General features: G+C 46.3%; 1 protein-coding gene and 1 long non-coding RNA gene across 2 annotated transcripts; both read left to right on the plus strand.

The window, feature by feature from the left end:
* Window positions 1–3,499: 3,499 nt before the first annotated feature.
* Window positions 3,500–8,349, plus strand: Hsp90aa1 (heat shock protein 90 alpha family class A member 1). Its single transcript, XM_027946733.3, has 11 exons — window positions 3,500–3,609; window positions 3,947–4,108; window positions 4,197–4,563; window positions 5,088–5,221; window positions 5,508–5,828; window positions 6,025–6,190; window positions 6,354–6,544; window positions 6,637–6,784; window positions 7,121–7,389; window positions 7,680–8,013; window positions 8,108–8,349. The coding sequence occupies exons 2-11, from the start codon at window positions 3,947–3,949 to the stop codon at window positions 8,215–8,217; spliced, it is 2,202 nt and encodes a 733-aa protein (XP_027802534.1). The 5' UTR covers window positions 3,500–3,609; the 3' UTR covers window positions 8,218–8,349.
* Window positions 8,350–10,068: 1,719 nt separating this feature from the next.
* LOC139704653 (uncharacterized) lies at window positions 10,069–13,283 on the plus strand. The gene is made up of 2 exons (XR_011706506.1): window positions 10,069–12,548; window positions 12,649–13,283. It is a non-coding gene; the product is annotated as an uncharacterized lncRNA (long non-coding RNA).
* The last annotated feature ends 224 nt before the right edge of the window (window positions 13,284–13,507 follow it).

Below are 13,507 nucleotides of genomic sequence, written 5' to 3' on the forward strand. Positions count from 1 at the left end.
AAAACTAAAAAATAAATATTAAAAAAAAAAATGAAACCAATATGATGTATACCTATAATGCACTAATTAAACATTAAAAAAAAAAAAAAAGCCAGGCATGGTAACAGATGCCTGTAATCCCAGTGGCTCAGGAGGTTGAGGCAGAAGGATCACAAGTCCAAAGCCAGCAACAGCAATTTAGTGAGACCCTGCCTCAAAATAAAAAAGGGGCTGTGGATGTGGCTTAGTGGTCAAGCAGCCCCAGGTTCAATCCCTGGTATCAAAAAGAAATACAAAAAGATGTATTTAGGAGGCAGACAAAGCAGGACTTGGTGGGTCAGACCCAGTGCAGAAGGAAGCTGGGGTTCTGGAATATGGTGGGGTGGTCACTGAAGGATATGCAGAATAAGTCCAAGGACATTTCCCCTATCTGTGTCAGTTCTCCACCCGCCTTGTTTGGGATAAAATTGAAGCTTTTGTCATTTAAAAGCCCAGGCCTCAGCCAGAGGGAAGGAACACAAAAGGAACTCACACCTGACAGGCACCTGACCCCTCACCCTAAGGGGCCAGCTGACTCCAATACAATAAGCCCCAGGAAATCCCCTATGCACACTCCCCGCCCACACTAATGGATCAGCTGACTCCAATACAATGAACCCCAGGAACTACCCTCCTGTCCCACCCTATAAATGAAGCCTATGAAACCCTTGCTTTGGCCCACCACCATTTTCCCCCCCAGAAATGAGCCACATCAGTTATTTGGCCGATTGACTCCTTAGCTGAATAAAGAAGAGCTTGCTGATCCAAGGTCTGCTTCCTGCCTCCCTCATTGTGCTTACAGTCACCTTGGCTCTTAGAGTCCCAGGGGAATTGGTTAGGTAGGGAACCTTAAGCCTGGTATGGAGCCAGCTTCTTGGCCTGGGCGTCTGTGAGTTATATGCACACAGATAATGTTAGAAAGTGAGAGTGCTGGGGGCTCTGGTTGTGAGCACTTGCCTCGAATGTGAGGCCCTGGGTTCGATCCTCAGCATCACATAAAAAATTAATTAAAATAAGTAATAAAAGTATTGTGTCCATCTTCAACTAAAAATTTTTTATTAAAAAAAAAAAAAAGTACTGGAGAGGATCTTCTGGTGGAGGATCTTCTAGAACTCCCCTCCAGGGGCTCCAGCCACAGGCCAGGGAAAGAAATTCCAATCCAGGGAGCAGAGAGAAAGAGCAGCCTTGGGCAGGGAGGAAACCAGACCTCGATGGAGGAAAACAGGCAGAGCTCTCAAGGAAGGGAGTGCTGGGGAACAGTGTGTAATGTTAACCAGAGGGGTAACCCACCAAAAATGTCCAATTACTGAAAGCACATGAAAGAGAATACAAAAAGAAAATGGAGGGAGACCTCAAGGACCAGTGGATGCTTTACTCTGCACTGGAGGGGAACATTTTCAAGGGGGAAATTGTGGCGGGCTACCATGAGGGTCTGGATTAGAGCCAGATCATAAGGAGGAGTGAGAGGAGTTAGTCAGTTTGGGGGGCAAGGCCAGGTCATGGGAGGAGTTTTGGTGGTGGGGTTAATTTAGAGCAGGGCAGGAGGGCATGTAGGGAAACAACAAGGGAAGTTCCCTCCCTGGGCCTCCATATCCTTCAGTCTCTGCTGGGAGAGTTGAAGAACAGGATGATGAGTTGAAGAACAGGATGATGTGGATGGAGCAAGGGATATTAATGCTGCGCAGGAAACAGGGAGTGGCCTTGGGGTAGCCTAGTAGAAAGGAAAGGTAAAGGCCCTAGAAAGAGGGACAAAGAACTTCAAAGCCAGGACACTGGATGCCTCATCTAAAGAAATCTTAAATCTCTTGGGCAATGGTGGAAGCTGGGGTAAAAAAGGAAGGAAGCCACCACATCAGGAAAGAGGGAACAGGTTGAAAAGGCACAAGGTACTGCCTGCCAAGACCTTGCAGGCTGAAAATATCAACTACCCTTCTTCCTTCCCTGACCCCCTCATAACATCCCCAGAGACTTGGAAGTGGAAGGAGTGTTCCTTAAGTTTGTTTATAGTGGTAGTAGCTCTCAGATTGTTCCAGAAGGCCAGGCCCAGAGTCTAGGGAGGAGTGCCAATAGTGGGAGGAGCAAGACAAAAGATCACAGGACTGGGCAGGGACATTGCGCACTAAGACTCCTTTCCTTAAAGATGAAACCACAATGTTGACCTGGCAGGCCCAAGGGACCCACCTTCTCCATTGTTGTTACAGCCATCATCGGAACTGGTGAGAAACGCTTGAATTTCCTGCTTACAAACTAACTTTTGGGCCGGACATGGCGGCACGTGTTAGTTCTTGAGAGGCACTGGAGGCTGAGGCAGGAGAATGGCAAGTTCAAAGCCAGCCTCAGTAATTAAGCAGGATCCTGTCTCAAATAAAAAGGACTGGGGATGTGGCTCGGTGGTTAAGTGCGCCTAGGTTCAATCTCCAGGAACAAAAATAAAAACTGGCTTTTGGAGCAAATTAACCACCCAACTATTAAGTATTTCCTATGGACACCCCAGGTAAAGTCTGAAACAAAATGAGCTTTACAAAATCATGGTGGACGTCAGTAGGTGAGCATGAATTTATTCCAAAATCCCCGAAGCCCCAAGGGGCCCCATAAGTGGGAGGGGTACTGTAGGAGCAGGTTCGGGGACTTGACCTCTTCCGGTGGGTGGGCCTGATGGCGTTTCCTCACGGCCATTCGCCCAGGTGAGAGAGGCCTCGACCGGACAGTGGTCTTTGTCTGCGAAGGCTAGGGCAGTGGAGACGGCTGCTCCGGGCCCCCTGGCCTCAGAACTGGGCGCCCCTTGCACACACATAACCTCTTCCCCCGGGGAACGACCTTCTTGTCAGGGTGGACAGCAGGTCCATGTCCTGCCCGGCGTCCACGTGTCGGGGTCCCCCTCAGACATCGGTCACGAATCCAGTCTCCGCCCCGGCGCCAGGCGCAGGAACCCTGGGACCCCTAATCACTGTCTCCAGCCCCTAACACGGCCTGGGCCCCACAATAGCTGCCCCAGGCCCCTAAACTGCCCCAAACCCCAAACACGCGGCCCCAGGCGGGTAGATGCTGCTGGGACCCCCAAGCCCTCCACTGGCGCCAGGCCACTGAGCCGGCCCCGCAGCGGCGGCGGGGTCCCCCAAAGCTTAAACTATAGGCAGGAGCGCCTTGAAAATTACAACTTTTGCTTTTGCAGAGTGCACGGGGGCCGCGCATGCGCAGAAGCGCGCGAGCCTGCTTGGCGAGGCGGGGCCGCGGGCTCGGAAGACTCCAGAGGCTCCGAGACTCTCCGAGAATTCCGGGCCGCGCAGGCGCGCTGGGGTCGGCGCGGGAGCGCGGGCGCGGCGGCAGTGACGAGGGGCGCGCGGCCGAGCCCCGCGCAGGGTCCGCGCGCGCCGAGCAGAGGGGCGGACGGTGGCCAGGGCGCAGGCGCAGGCGCGCGGCCGTGGCGACGGTTGGGGAGGGTTCTTCCGGAAGGTTCCGGAGCCTTCTGGAAAAGGCGCCGCGCGCTGGGCGGGCCCGCCGCTATATAAGGGCGGCGCGGGGGCGGCGCGCCAGTTGCTTCAGCGTCCTGGTGCTGCTACGCCGCGGATCCCGTGCGGTTGTCCAGCCAAGGTGAGGCCCCGGGCGGGGGACGGGGGCGGGGAACGGGGCTCCGGGGCGCGGCGCGGAGTGGGGTGCGGCCCTGGCCCACGGCGGGGCCGGTGGAGCACGGTGCGGGCCTTCGCGAGGGCCCGGGCGTTCCGCCCGCGCAGGGCCGCGGTGGGGGCCGCCATGGCGGGGCGGGGGCGGCCTTTGAACGGCGTGCGCGGGCCCCGGCGCCCTGCGGCCGCAATGAGGTCATCCTTTGTCGGTCGTCCCCACGCCCGGGCCCGGCCGGGCCGCGCTGTCCGCAGAAAACCATGGGCCCGGGCCGCGGTGCACCGGGGCTCAGCGCGCGCGGTCCTTGTAGATGCCGGAGGAGACACAGACACAAGACCAGCCCATGGAGGAGGAGGAGGTGGAGACCTTCGCCTTCCAGGCGGAGATTGCCCAGTTGATGTCGCTGATCATCAACACTTTCTACTCGAACAAAGAGATCTTCCTGCGGGAGCTGATCTCCAACTCGTCGGACGTAAGTGCCCCGGGAGCCTGGCGCCGGGCGTGGTTGGGCTAGGGCCTCCCCGGGCGCTGTGCGTGACTCCTGAGTGTCTCTCTTCCAGGCCCTGGACAAAATCAGATACGAAAGCCTGACGGATCCCAGTAAGCTAGACTCCGGGAAGGAGCTGCATATTAACCTCATTCCAAACAAACAAGACCGAACCCTCACGATCGTGGATACTGGAATTGGAATGACCAAGGCCGACCTGATCAATAACCTTGGTACTATCGCCAAGTCTGGGACCAAAGCATTCATGGAGGCTTTGCAGGCTGGCGCAGACATCTCCATGATTGGCCAGTTCGGTGTCGGTTTTTATTCTGCGTATTTGGTTGCCGAGAAAGTGACTGTGATCACCAAGCACAACGATGATGAGCAGTATGCCTGGGAGTCCTCGGCTGGGGGCTCCTTCACCGTCAGGACTGATACAGGTGGGCACGGGGTAGAAAAGTTGTTTCTGTCAGTCACGTGGGGCAGAGTACTGCCAACGCTGGACATCCAAAAATGCTGTGAAATGTGTAAAACTAAGTTCCTTTACCTAACATCTTGGGCAAGAGCTTAAAACTGCTCTTGGGAACCTTTGTAGTGGTTAGGAAACCTTACCTTAGGCTTGATCAGAAGGCTGTTAGGTGTGGCACAGCTAGATAGGTAATGTTCATTTGGCCATGGAAATATAGATTGGCTGGGGTTGTGGCTCAGTTGGTAGAATGCTTGCCTAGCACGTGAGGCACTGGGTTCTATTCTCAGCACCACATAAGGAAAATAAAACTGTTGTGTTCATTTACTATAAAACTTTTTTTTTTTAAAAGTATGAATTCAGGGACTGCGGTTGTAGCTCAGTGATAGAGGGCTTGCCTAGCACGTGTGAGGCCATGGGTTTGATCCTCAAAACCACATACGAAATTGAAAATAATGCTAGAAATTAAATTCTGTGCACTCTCACTTTCTTTTTCAGGAGAACCAATGGGTCGTGGGACAAAGGTCATCCTGCATTTGAAAGAAGACCAAACTGAGTACTTGGAGGAAAGAAGAATAAAGGAGATTGTGAAGAAACATTCCCAATTTATTGGGTATCCCATTACTCTTTTTGTAAGTGTCCATGGCAATGCAAAGTAATCTATATGGAAATAAGAGACTGAATTCAGCCCTTAGTGCCTATATGTTTGAAGTACCCAAACTTTGTAAAAAGTTTGCTGACTAGTCTGAAGCTAAGTCCCTAGGGCTGGTCAGGAGGTGCATCAGATATTGAGAGTAGCTTTGTGGCTGTTTAATGCCTCAGTTTGGCCAATGTAGGCTTTTTAGTAGAAGCAAACCATGCTTTCAATCTATCCTTGAGTTCTGCAGTGCATAGGTGATGTGATTTCTGTCTCTGAAGGTGGAGAAGGAACGTGATAAAGAAGTCAGTGATGATGAGGCTGAAGAAAAAGAAGATAAAGAGGAGGAAAAAGAAAAAGAAGAAAAAGAGCCTGACGACAAACCTGAAATTGAAGATGTTGGTTCTGATGAAGAGGAAGAAGAAAAGAAGGATGGTGACAAGAAGAAGAAGAAGAAAATTAAGGAGAAGTACATCGATCATGAAGAACTCAACAAAACAAAGCCCATTTGGACCAGAAATCCTGATGATATCACTAATGAAGAGTACGGAGAGTTTTATAAGAGCTTGACCAATGATTGGGAAGATCACTTGGCAGTGAAGGTGAGTGGATGACTTAGGGCATCAATGCCAGTGTGCCTCCAGGTTTTCTGTTGAATTTTGAGGGTTGTCTTCACCCCCTCAGCTCCAAACACTGTTAAGTTTATCAAAGTGCAAGTGTGAATCTGATGGGTAGCCCCTGTGGAAGTTGGCTGGTACTGGCCTGGTCCTTTACATTGCACTTAATTTTTTGTTACAGCATTTTTCAGTTGAAGGACAGTTGGAATTCAGAGCCCTTCTTTTTGTCCCAAGACGTGCTCCTTTTGACCTCTTTGAAAACAGAAAGAAAAAGAACAACATTAAGTTGTACGTACGCAGAGTTTTCATCATGGATAACTGTGAGGAGCTAATCCCTGAATATCTGAGTAAGTAAGAAATGGAAGAATGATCACTGTCACTTGAGGGTTAGGGTGGCAGAGCACTAAACTGTCACATGACATGCAAAGGACCCTGTCCCTGTCTCTGTATTTAACACCAGTGTTGTCTATCAAATGAGTCCCTTGGGTCTTTCTATTTTCCATTCATTAGATTTCATTAGAGGAGTGGTGGATTCTGAGGATCTTCCTCTAAACATTTCCCGTGAAATGCTGCAACAGAGCAAAATTTTGAAAGTCATTAGAAAGAATTTGGTCAAAAAATGCTTAGAACTCTTCACTGAACTGGCAGAAGATAAAGAGAACTACAAAAAATTCTATGAGCAGTTCTCTAAAAATATAAAGGTAAACACATTGGCTGCTTATTAGCAGTTTTCTAACTATAATTTTAAATTATTTTTAAAAATACAGAAAACTAAGATCAATACTTTTTTCAGCTTGGAATACATGAAGACTCTCAAAATCGAAAGAAGCTTTCAGAGCTGTTACGATACTACACCTCTGCTTCTGGGGATGAGATGGTTTCTCTCAAGGACTATTGCACCAGAATGAAGGAAAACCAGAAACACATCTACTACATCACAGGTAACAGTAAATGTTACAATCCATTGCTTAGTTCTTGTGGCTTCATACCACAAGACCATGGGTGGGTTGATTCTTTAAGTGGCTCTATACGTTGGGTGTAATTTTATTGCTTTAGGCAAGATATTTAACATGAGGGACTGGGATTGTGGCTCAGCGGTAGAGTGCTCACCTTGCATATGTAAGACCACATAAAATAAATAAGTGAAGTAAAGGTAGAACCCAGATAATAATCAATGTGGCTAGATCATGCTTGTTAATTATCTGAATTCTTTTAAAATCAAAATTGGTGAAGCCACTTTCTTAAAGGTCTAAAATGGTAATTTTACAATACCTCAGGTGAGACCAAGGACCAGGTAGCTAACTCTGCCTTTGTGGAGCGTCTTCGGAAGCATGGTTTGGAAGTGATCTACATGATTGAGCCCATCGATGAGTACTGTGTCCAACAGCTGAAGGAATTTGAGGGGAAGACTTTAGTGTCTGTCACCAAAGAGGGCTTGGAGCTTCCAGAAGACGAAGAAGAGAAGAAGAAACAGGAAGAGAAAAAGACAAAGTTTGAAAACCTCTGCAAGATCATGAAGGACATCTTGGAGAAAAAGGTTGAAAAGGTATGTGAGTACTCAAGTTTCTATCTCCCTTTGTAATTATTAACCTAAGGTGTATTGCTTAGTCATGCCAACCCCTGTGAGTTTTTTAATTTGGCAAAAAAAAAAAAAACTTGAAAAACTAGCCTGTGTAATTTATGGCTCTTTTGCAGATAATTACCATTTTTGATCCATTCATTGGTACTAAACCAGTTACTTGGATTTTATTCATTTTTCCCAAGGAAAGCTAAAGGAAGAGGTTAAAATAATTTTTCTAGGCCTACTTAACACTTAAGGCCTTGATTTACATACAGGTGGTTGTGTCAAACCGATTGGTGACCTCTCCATGCTGTATCGTCACAAGCACATACGGCTGGACAGCAAACATGGAAAGAATCATGAAAGCTCAAGCTCTCAGAGACAACTCTACAATGGGCTACATGGCAGCAAAGAAACACCTGGAGATAAATCCTGACCACTCCATTATTGAGACCTTGAGGCAAAAGGCAGAGGCTGACAAGAATGATAAGTCTGTGAAAGATCTGGTCATCTTGCTGTACGAAACTGCTCTCCTGTCTTCTGGCTTCAGTTTGGAAGATCCCCAGACCCATGCTAACAGGATCTACAGGATGATCAAACTTGGTCTAGGTAAGCCGTCATGGTCTTCTAATAGAATGTTTATTGTAATTGGTAAGCCCACTGCTTGAAGAACTCTAACGTGGTGGCTTGGTTTCCGAAACAGGTATTGATGAGGATGATCCCACTGCTGACGACACCAGTGCTGCTGTAACAGAAGAGATGCCACCCCTGGAAGGAGATGATGACACATCACGCATGGAAGAAGTAGACTAAGTTTCTGAAGAACTACTCATATGTGTGTCCCCCACTTCACCTTCATTCCTGATACCTTTTCAAGGATTTTTTTGTTCTTTGGTTTTGTTAACATTTATTAAAATGTGTATGGCATGATGATATCTACTTAAAGGGGAGATAAGATTTCTTTGTACTTTTAAGTGATATACTGTGATACTTTAGGCACTAAAGCAGAGCTAGTAATGCTTTTTCTAGTTTCACATTGGCTTATTTTAACAGGTTGAGATGTTTGTTCTAAGACATGTAACCTAACATTGTAGTCTAAAGTGTTCCACTACCAAGTTGTATCCCTTAGTAGACCAGACCGAATCTTTTGTCCCTGAAGTGTTCCAAGATAGACCTTGATGTTTAAAAGAAAGATATTTGTTAAAATGGCTTGAGTTTCATCTCATTAGGATCCCCCGTAGTTACCCACTGTGCATGTACTAGTCCTCTAGAACCAAGTATGTGAAACAGACAACTGGCTGGGAGGAACTCTACAGGGCTTGTTTTCCAAAGAAAAGTATTTCAAGAGACAAAGCTTAAACCTCCCTTGGGTGTGTTACAAAGCTGTTCAAAAAGTAACTCAGTAAGGCTTGTGAATGGAAATATGTAGTGCCCAAGTCAACATTCTGCTTTAAACAGTAATAAATGCAGATGAGTTAAGAACAGTGTGTCTTATTTTGGAGCAAAAGGAGGGCAGTGAGTTTTAATGGTTGGACTGCATTGACCCCCAGTAGTTGAAAGTGCCTGGACCCAGTGAAGGTGAATAATTAATGCTGGCTACTCTTTGATATGGAGCTATACCTCCCAAGGTGCATGTGGGTAGCTGGTAGGTGAAGGGCATGTTTCAATAAACATGGGATTAGAAAACTGTTCCCTGTAATTTTGTTTTTCCACCCGCACCCAGTCTTCTCACACAGGCAAAGCCCCACAGCTGGGCTGCATTTCCAGCATTACATTTTTTTTTTTTAATAGATCCCCTTAGTTTTGTGAGTTTCTATGTTTTGGGTTACTGGGGATTAAACCCAGGGGGCACTTAACCACTTAGCTACATCCCCAGCTCTTTTGCCTCAGCCTCCCTATCCACTGGGATTACAAGCATGTGCCTCCAAGCCCAGCTACCCTTAACTTTTTCAGTTGTGGATGGACACAATACCTGTAGTACTTTATGTAGTGCTGGGGATAGAACCCAGTACCTTGTGTGTGTTAGGCAAGCACTTTACTACTGAGCCACAACCTCACTCCCCTTACTATTTTTATATCCAAACTTGGGTGGGGAGGCAGCAGTACTGGGGATTGAACTCTGGAGCACTCAACCACTAAGCCATATCCCCAGCCCGTACTGCTGTTATCAGTCCTAGCCTCTTCCCCATCCAAACTTTTAAAAAATATGGTTCTGGGTCTTGCCAGCATGGAACTTGGTGATCCTCCTGCCCTCTACCTGTGTATCCTGGATTATAATCATGTGCTGCTGCACCTGCTCTGTGTGTGTGTGTGTGTGAGAAACACCTTATACTCTTAAATATAGCCTCTTAATTCCTTGACCTTGTGTCTTAAGTTTTCACAAAGTCTACTTAGAGCCATCTGTGTTAGCTTTTCATCTTTGTGACCAAAATACCTTATGAGCAATTCAAATATTTTGGTTTATGAGTTCAAAGATTCAGATGATGGTAACTCCAAGGCAGAAATATCCTGAAGACATGGCAGCAGAAAGCTACTGAGCTCAAGGCTGAGAGGAAGGGGCTGGGCTGAGGCAGACCCTAGTGATTTCCTTCCTCCAGAGAAGAAGTACTCCATGCACCCACCATGGGTCCACTGAGGTCTGAGCCTTCCAGGTAACTTTCCAGAAGCCCCACCTCTCAACACAGGAGGCTTGCGGGGGGTGGGGGGGTGTTCTTTCCAGATTGAGAGCACAGTGCAGTCCCACCTTTCTCAGTAGTGAAGGTTGTCATGGACAACTGAGCAAAGTGGAGCTGAGCTGGGGAATGGGGTCCCAGGAGAGGGAGACAGTCCCTAAATTGCTCCTAGAAAGAGTCATTTGTACCAAGTGGCTCATAGAATTTGGATCTGAATCCTAAAAGGAATGGGTGGGACTTTCTAATGCCTAGTTTAGCAGTGATTGAGATTGAGATACACACAAAGGAGACTTGGTCTGTATTCCCCTACTGCCTAGGTACCAGGCACTCGGTATGTGGTAATCACATTTAGCCCTTCAAATCCCCTGAGAAAGAGGAATTGAAACCTTAGTATTTGAATCCTACTTTAACTCAAAGCCAGTTCTGCTATTTTGTTGCTTGCAGAAAGCTGTTATCCCAGTGAGATTTACAGTGTTAAACTAGGAACCGGATAGTAAAGGTGTTGCAAGTGTTGGGCACAATGGCACATGCCTGTAATACCAGCTACATGGGAGGCTGAGGCAGGAGGATTGCAAGTCTGAGGCCAGCCTGGGCAATCTTAGTGAAGGCCCTGTCTCAAAAATAAGAAAGTCTAGGGATACAGCTGAAAGTAATGGAAAGTAATGGATTCAATCCCCAGTACTGAAAGGAAAAAAAAGTAAAAAATGTATATTTTACTACACACACAAAATAGAGGAAATTGTTTTATGAACCAGCATGTACCCATTGCCCCAAATATTGTTATAGTATTTATTTGAATTTATCTATCTATTTATTTAAATTTATTTATTGTAGTGCTGGGGATCAAACCCTGAGGGCTTTGTGCTGGCTAGATAGGAATTCTTCCACTGAACTATCCCCAGCCCTTGAATTTGTTGTTTTTGTTGTTGTTTGGTTGGTTTTTGAGATGGGGTTTTACTGTGCTATTCGAGATGGCCTTGAATTCCTGGGCTCACATGATCTTGCTTCAGTCTCCTGAATGCTGGCATTACTGGTCTGTGCCACAGCACCTGGCTGAATCTGGAGTCTTTTCATTGGTGCTGGGGATCGAACCCAGAGCCTCACATGTGCTAGGCAAGCGCTGTACCACTGAGCTACACCAAGCCTTTCAAGGAGATTTTTTTTCAGTCCTGAGGCTTAGACCAGGACCTCGCACATGCTGAGAACATGCTACACAGTGAGCTTTGTTCCCAACCCCTGAATTTGGATGTTTTGTTTTGTTTTGTTTTTGTTACCCAGGGATGCTCTACCACTGAGCTGCATCCCCAGTCCTTTTTAGTTTTTATTGAGTCAGAGCCAGGGCCTTGCTAAATTGCCCAGACTGGCCTGAAATTTGGGTTTCCCTGATCTCAGCACCCCACCCAGTAGCTAGGAATGAACACCATACTCAGTTAGATGGGGGATTCAAAGCAAAACCCAGGCTCTTCACACTCCAAAGCTCCTCTGCCTGAGATAGGGATGGTCTTTGTGTGTGTGTGTGTGGGGGGGTAAATATTTGTAACAAAATTTATAATTTTGACCATTTAAAGTACAAACTAAGTGCTATTAACTACCCTCACAGAATTTTTCAAACTATCACATCACTATTTCTTTTTTTTAATCTTTTTAATATTTACTTTTTTTAGTTTTAGGTGGACACAATATTCTTATTTTTATGTAGTGCTGAGAATTGAACGCAGTGCCTCATGAATGCTAGGCAAGTGCGCTACCACTTGAGCCACATCCCCAGCCCCACTATTTCTCTTTTTAAACTAAAATTACTTTTTAGATCAGAATTTCTTATATGCTATTGCACTTACATAGTGAAATACGAAATTATATAGAGAACATTCTGCTGACATTTTATTATGTATTGAGTTTATATAGCAGGGGAAATAAAAGGTTTACTTTAAAACTTACAAAAGCTTATTCATGTTTTAAGCACTTTTTCCTTTGTCTTTTTCCCTTCTAAATTGTGTATTTTTGAGAATTTTTTTATTAGAGCTTTATAGTTATACGTAGCAGTTGGTTCATCCCTCACATTCATACATGTGTGGAATTCAATTTCAGTTTCTGATCCCCCCTCGCATCACTATTCCAGAACAGTTTCATGGCCCTACACCACACTGTACTCACCAAGCAAAAACTCGCCTAGAATGGCCTTCACACCACTGCACTGCCCTCCTTCCACCATCCTGCCCCTGTTTATGTGCCACTACAGAGAAAATCTTCTCCCACCAGGCCTTGCACATTCCAAGCAAGTGTGCTCCGCCCTCAGACATCCTCTCTCTCATTATCTTCACATAAGTGTAATGAGAGGGTTGTTCATTTCAGGTCTGCCCACCTCTCTGCTGCCTATCAGCCCAGGAAGGAGGGTGAGAGTCGGCTTTGTTCACTACAGCGTGGTGCACTTGGCAGGCACCAGGTTCATATTTATGGATGGAAGAATAGCTGGTATGTACAACTGATATTTTTTCCTTTCTTCTGAGGATGGCAATTGTTTAAATGATTTTGTGTCATTTAGGATGCCTTTGTTCCCTCTCTTGGCCTTCAGGATCTGCTCAAACCTTTGAAAGTGTGATTGCAGATTCTTCCATGGGAAGAACATTCCAGGAAGCCGCACTTGTAGTGAGTCACGGTGTATTAATAGCACCACCAAAATCCGAACAAAGATGCCATTATGTTATTGCAGAACCCACGAGCTGAGCTGATTGTCTGCCAAGTGTATTTGTCAGCTGGGAGCATCCATCATCCTGTGGAAACACTTGAAGTCTTCCACACTCCACTGGTAAAAGTTCTAGAGCCGGAAATGTGGTCCAAAAAGGAACACTTTTTTTTTTTTTTTAAATTCCAGATGAAAAACAAAAAGTAAAAACAAAAAATTGTTTTAAGTCAGTTACCCACTTTTTAAATAGTTGAATGGACGGAACCAATAAAACCTTTTCCAGGTGATGTAAAAGTTATATTAAACCGGGTGCAATGGCACACGCCTGTAATCCCAGTGGCCCAGGAGGCTGAGGCAGGAGGATTGTCTCTGCTACTTTGATTCAAAGCCAGCCTCAGCAACTTCGAGGTGCTAAGCAATTCAGTGAGACCCTGTCTCTAAATAAAACACAAAATAGGTCTGGGATGTGGCTCAGTGGCTGAGTGCCCCTGAGTTCAATCCCTGGTACCAAAAAATAAAAAAGTTACATTAGCTTGCACTTCGTTTTTGTTTGTTTGTTTGTTTGTTTTGTTTTGTTTTTGTGGTGCTGGGGATTAAACCCAGGGCCTTGTGCATGCAAGGCAAGCACTCAACCAACTGAGCTATATCCTGCACTTCCTTTTTCAGTCCACCAATTAATACAACCTCCAAGAGGTCTCTGAGTCCATGGCTTTTGCTGTCTCAATCTCCTTCCTCAACATGAGTAGTT

Source organism: Marmota flaviventris, chromosome 2 (assembly GCF_047511675.1).
Source record: "Marmota flaviventris isolate mMarFla1 chromosome 2, mMarFla1.hap1, whole genome shotgun sequence".
Lineage (NCBI taxonomy): Eukaryota > Metazoa > Chordata > Mammalia > Rodentia > Sciuridae > Marmota > Marmota flaviventris.

Excerpts from the sequence above, each read along its gene's own strand:
- Hsp90aa1 (XM_027946733.3), top strand. The coding sequence starts at position 3,947 with ATGCCGGAGGAGACACAGACACAAGACCAGCCCATGGAGGAGGAGGAG. Across the intron at positions 5,222-5,507 it reads GGTATCCCATTACTCTTTTT|GTGGAGAAGGAACGTGATAA; the intron begins GTAAGTGTCCAT and ends CTGTCTCTGAAG. Across the intron at positions 6,785-7,120 it reads ACACATCTACTACATCACAG|GTGAGACCAAGGACCAGGTA; the intron begins GTAACAGTAAAT and ends ACAATACCTCAG.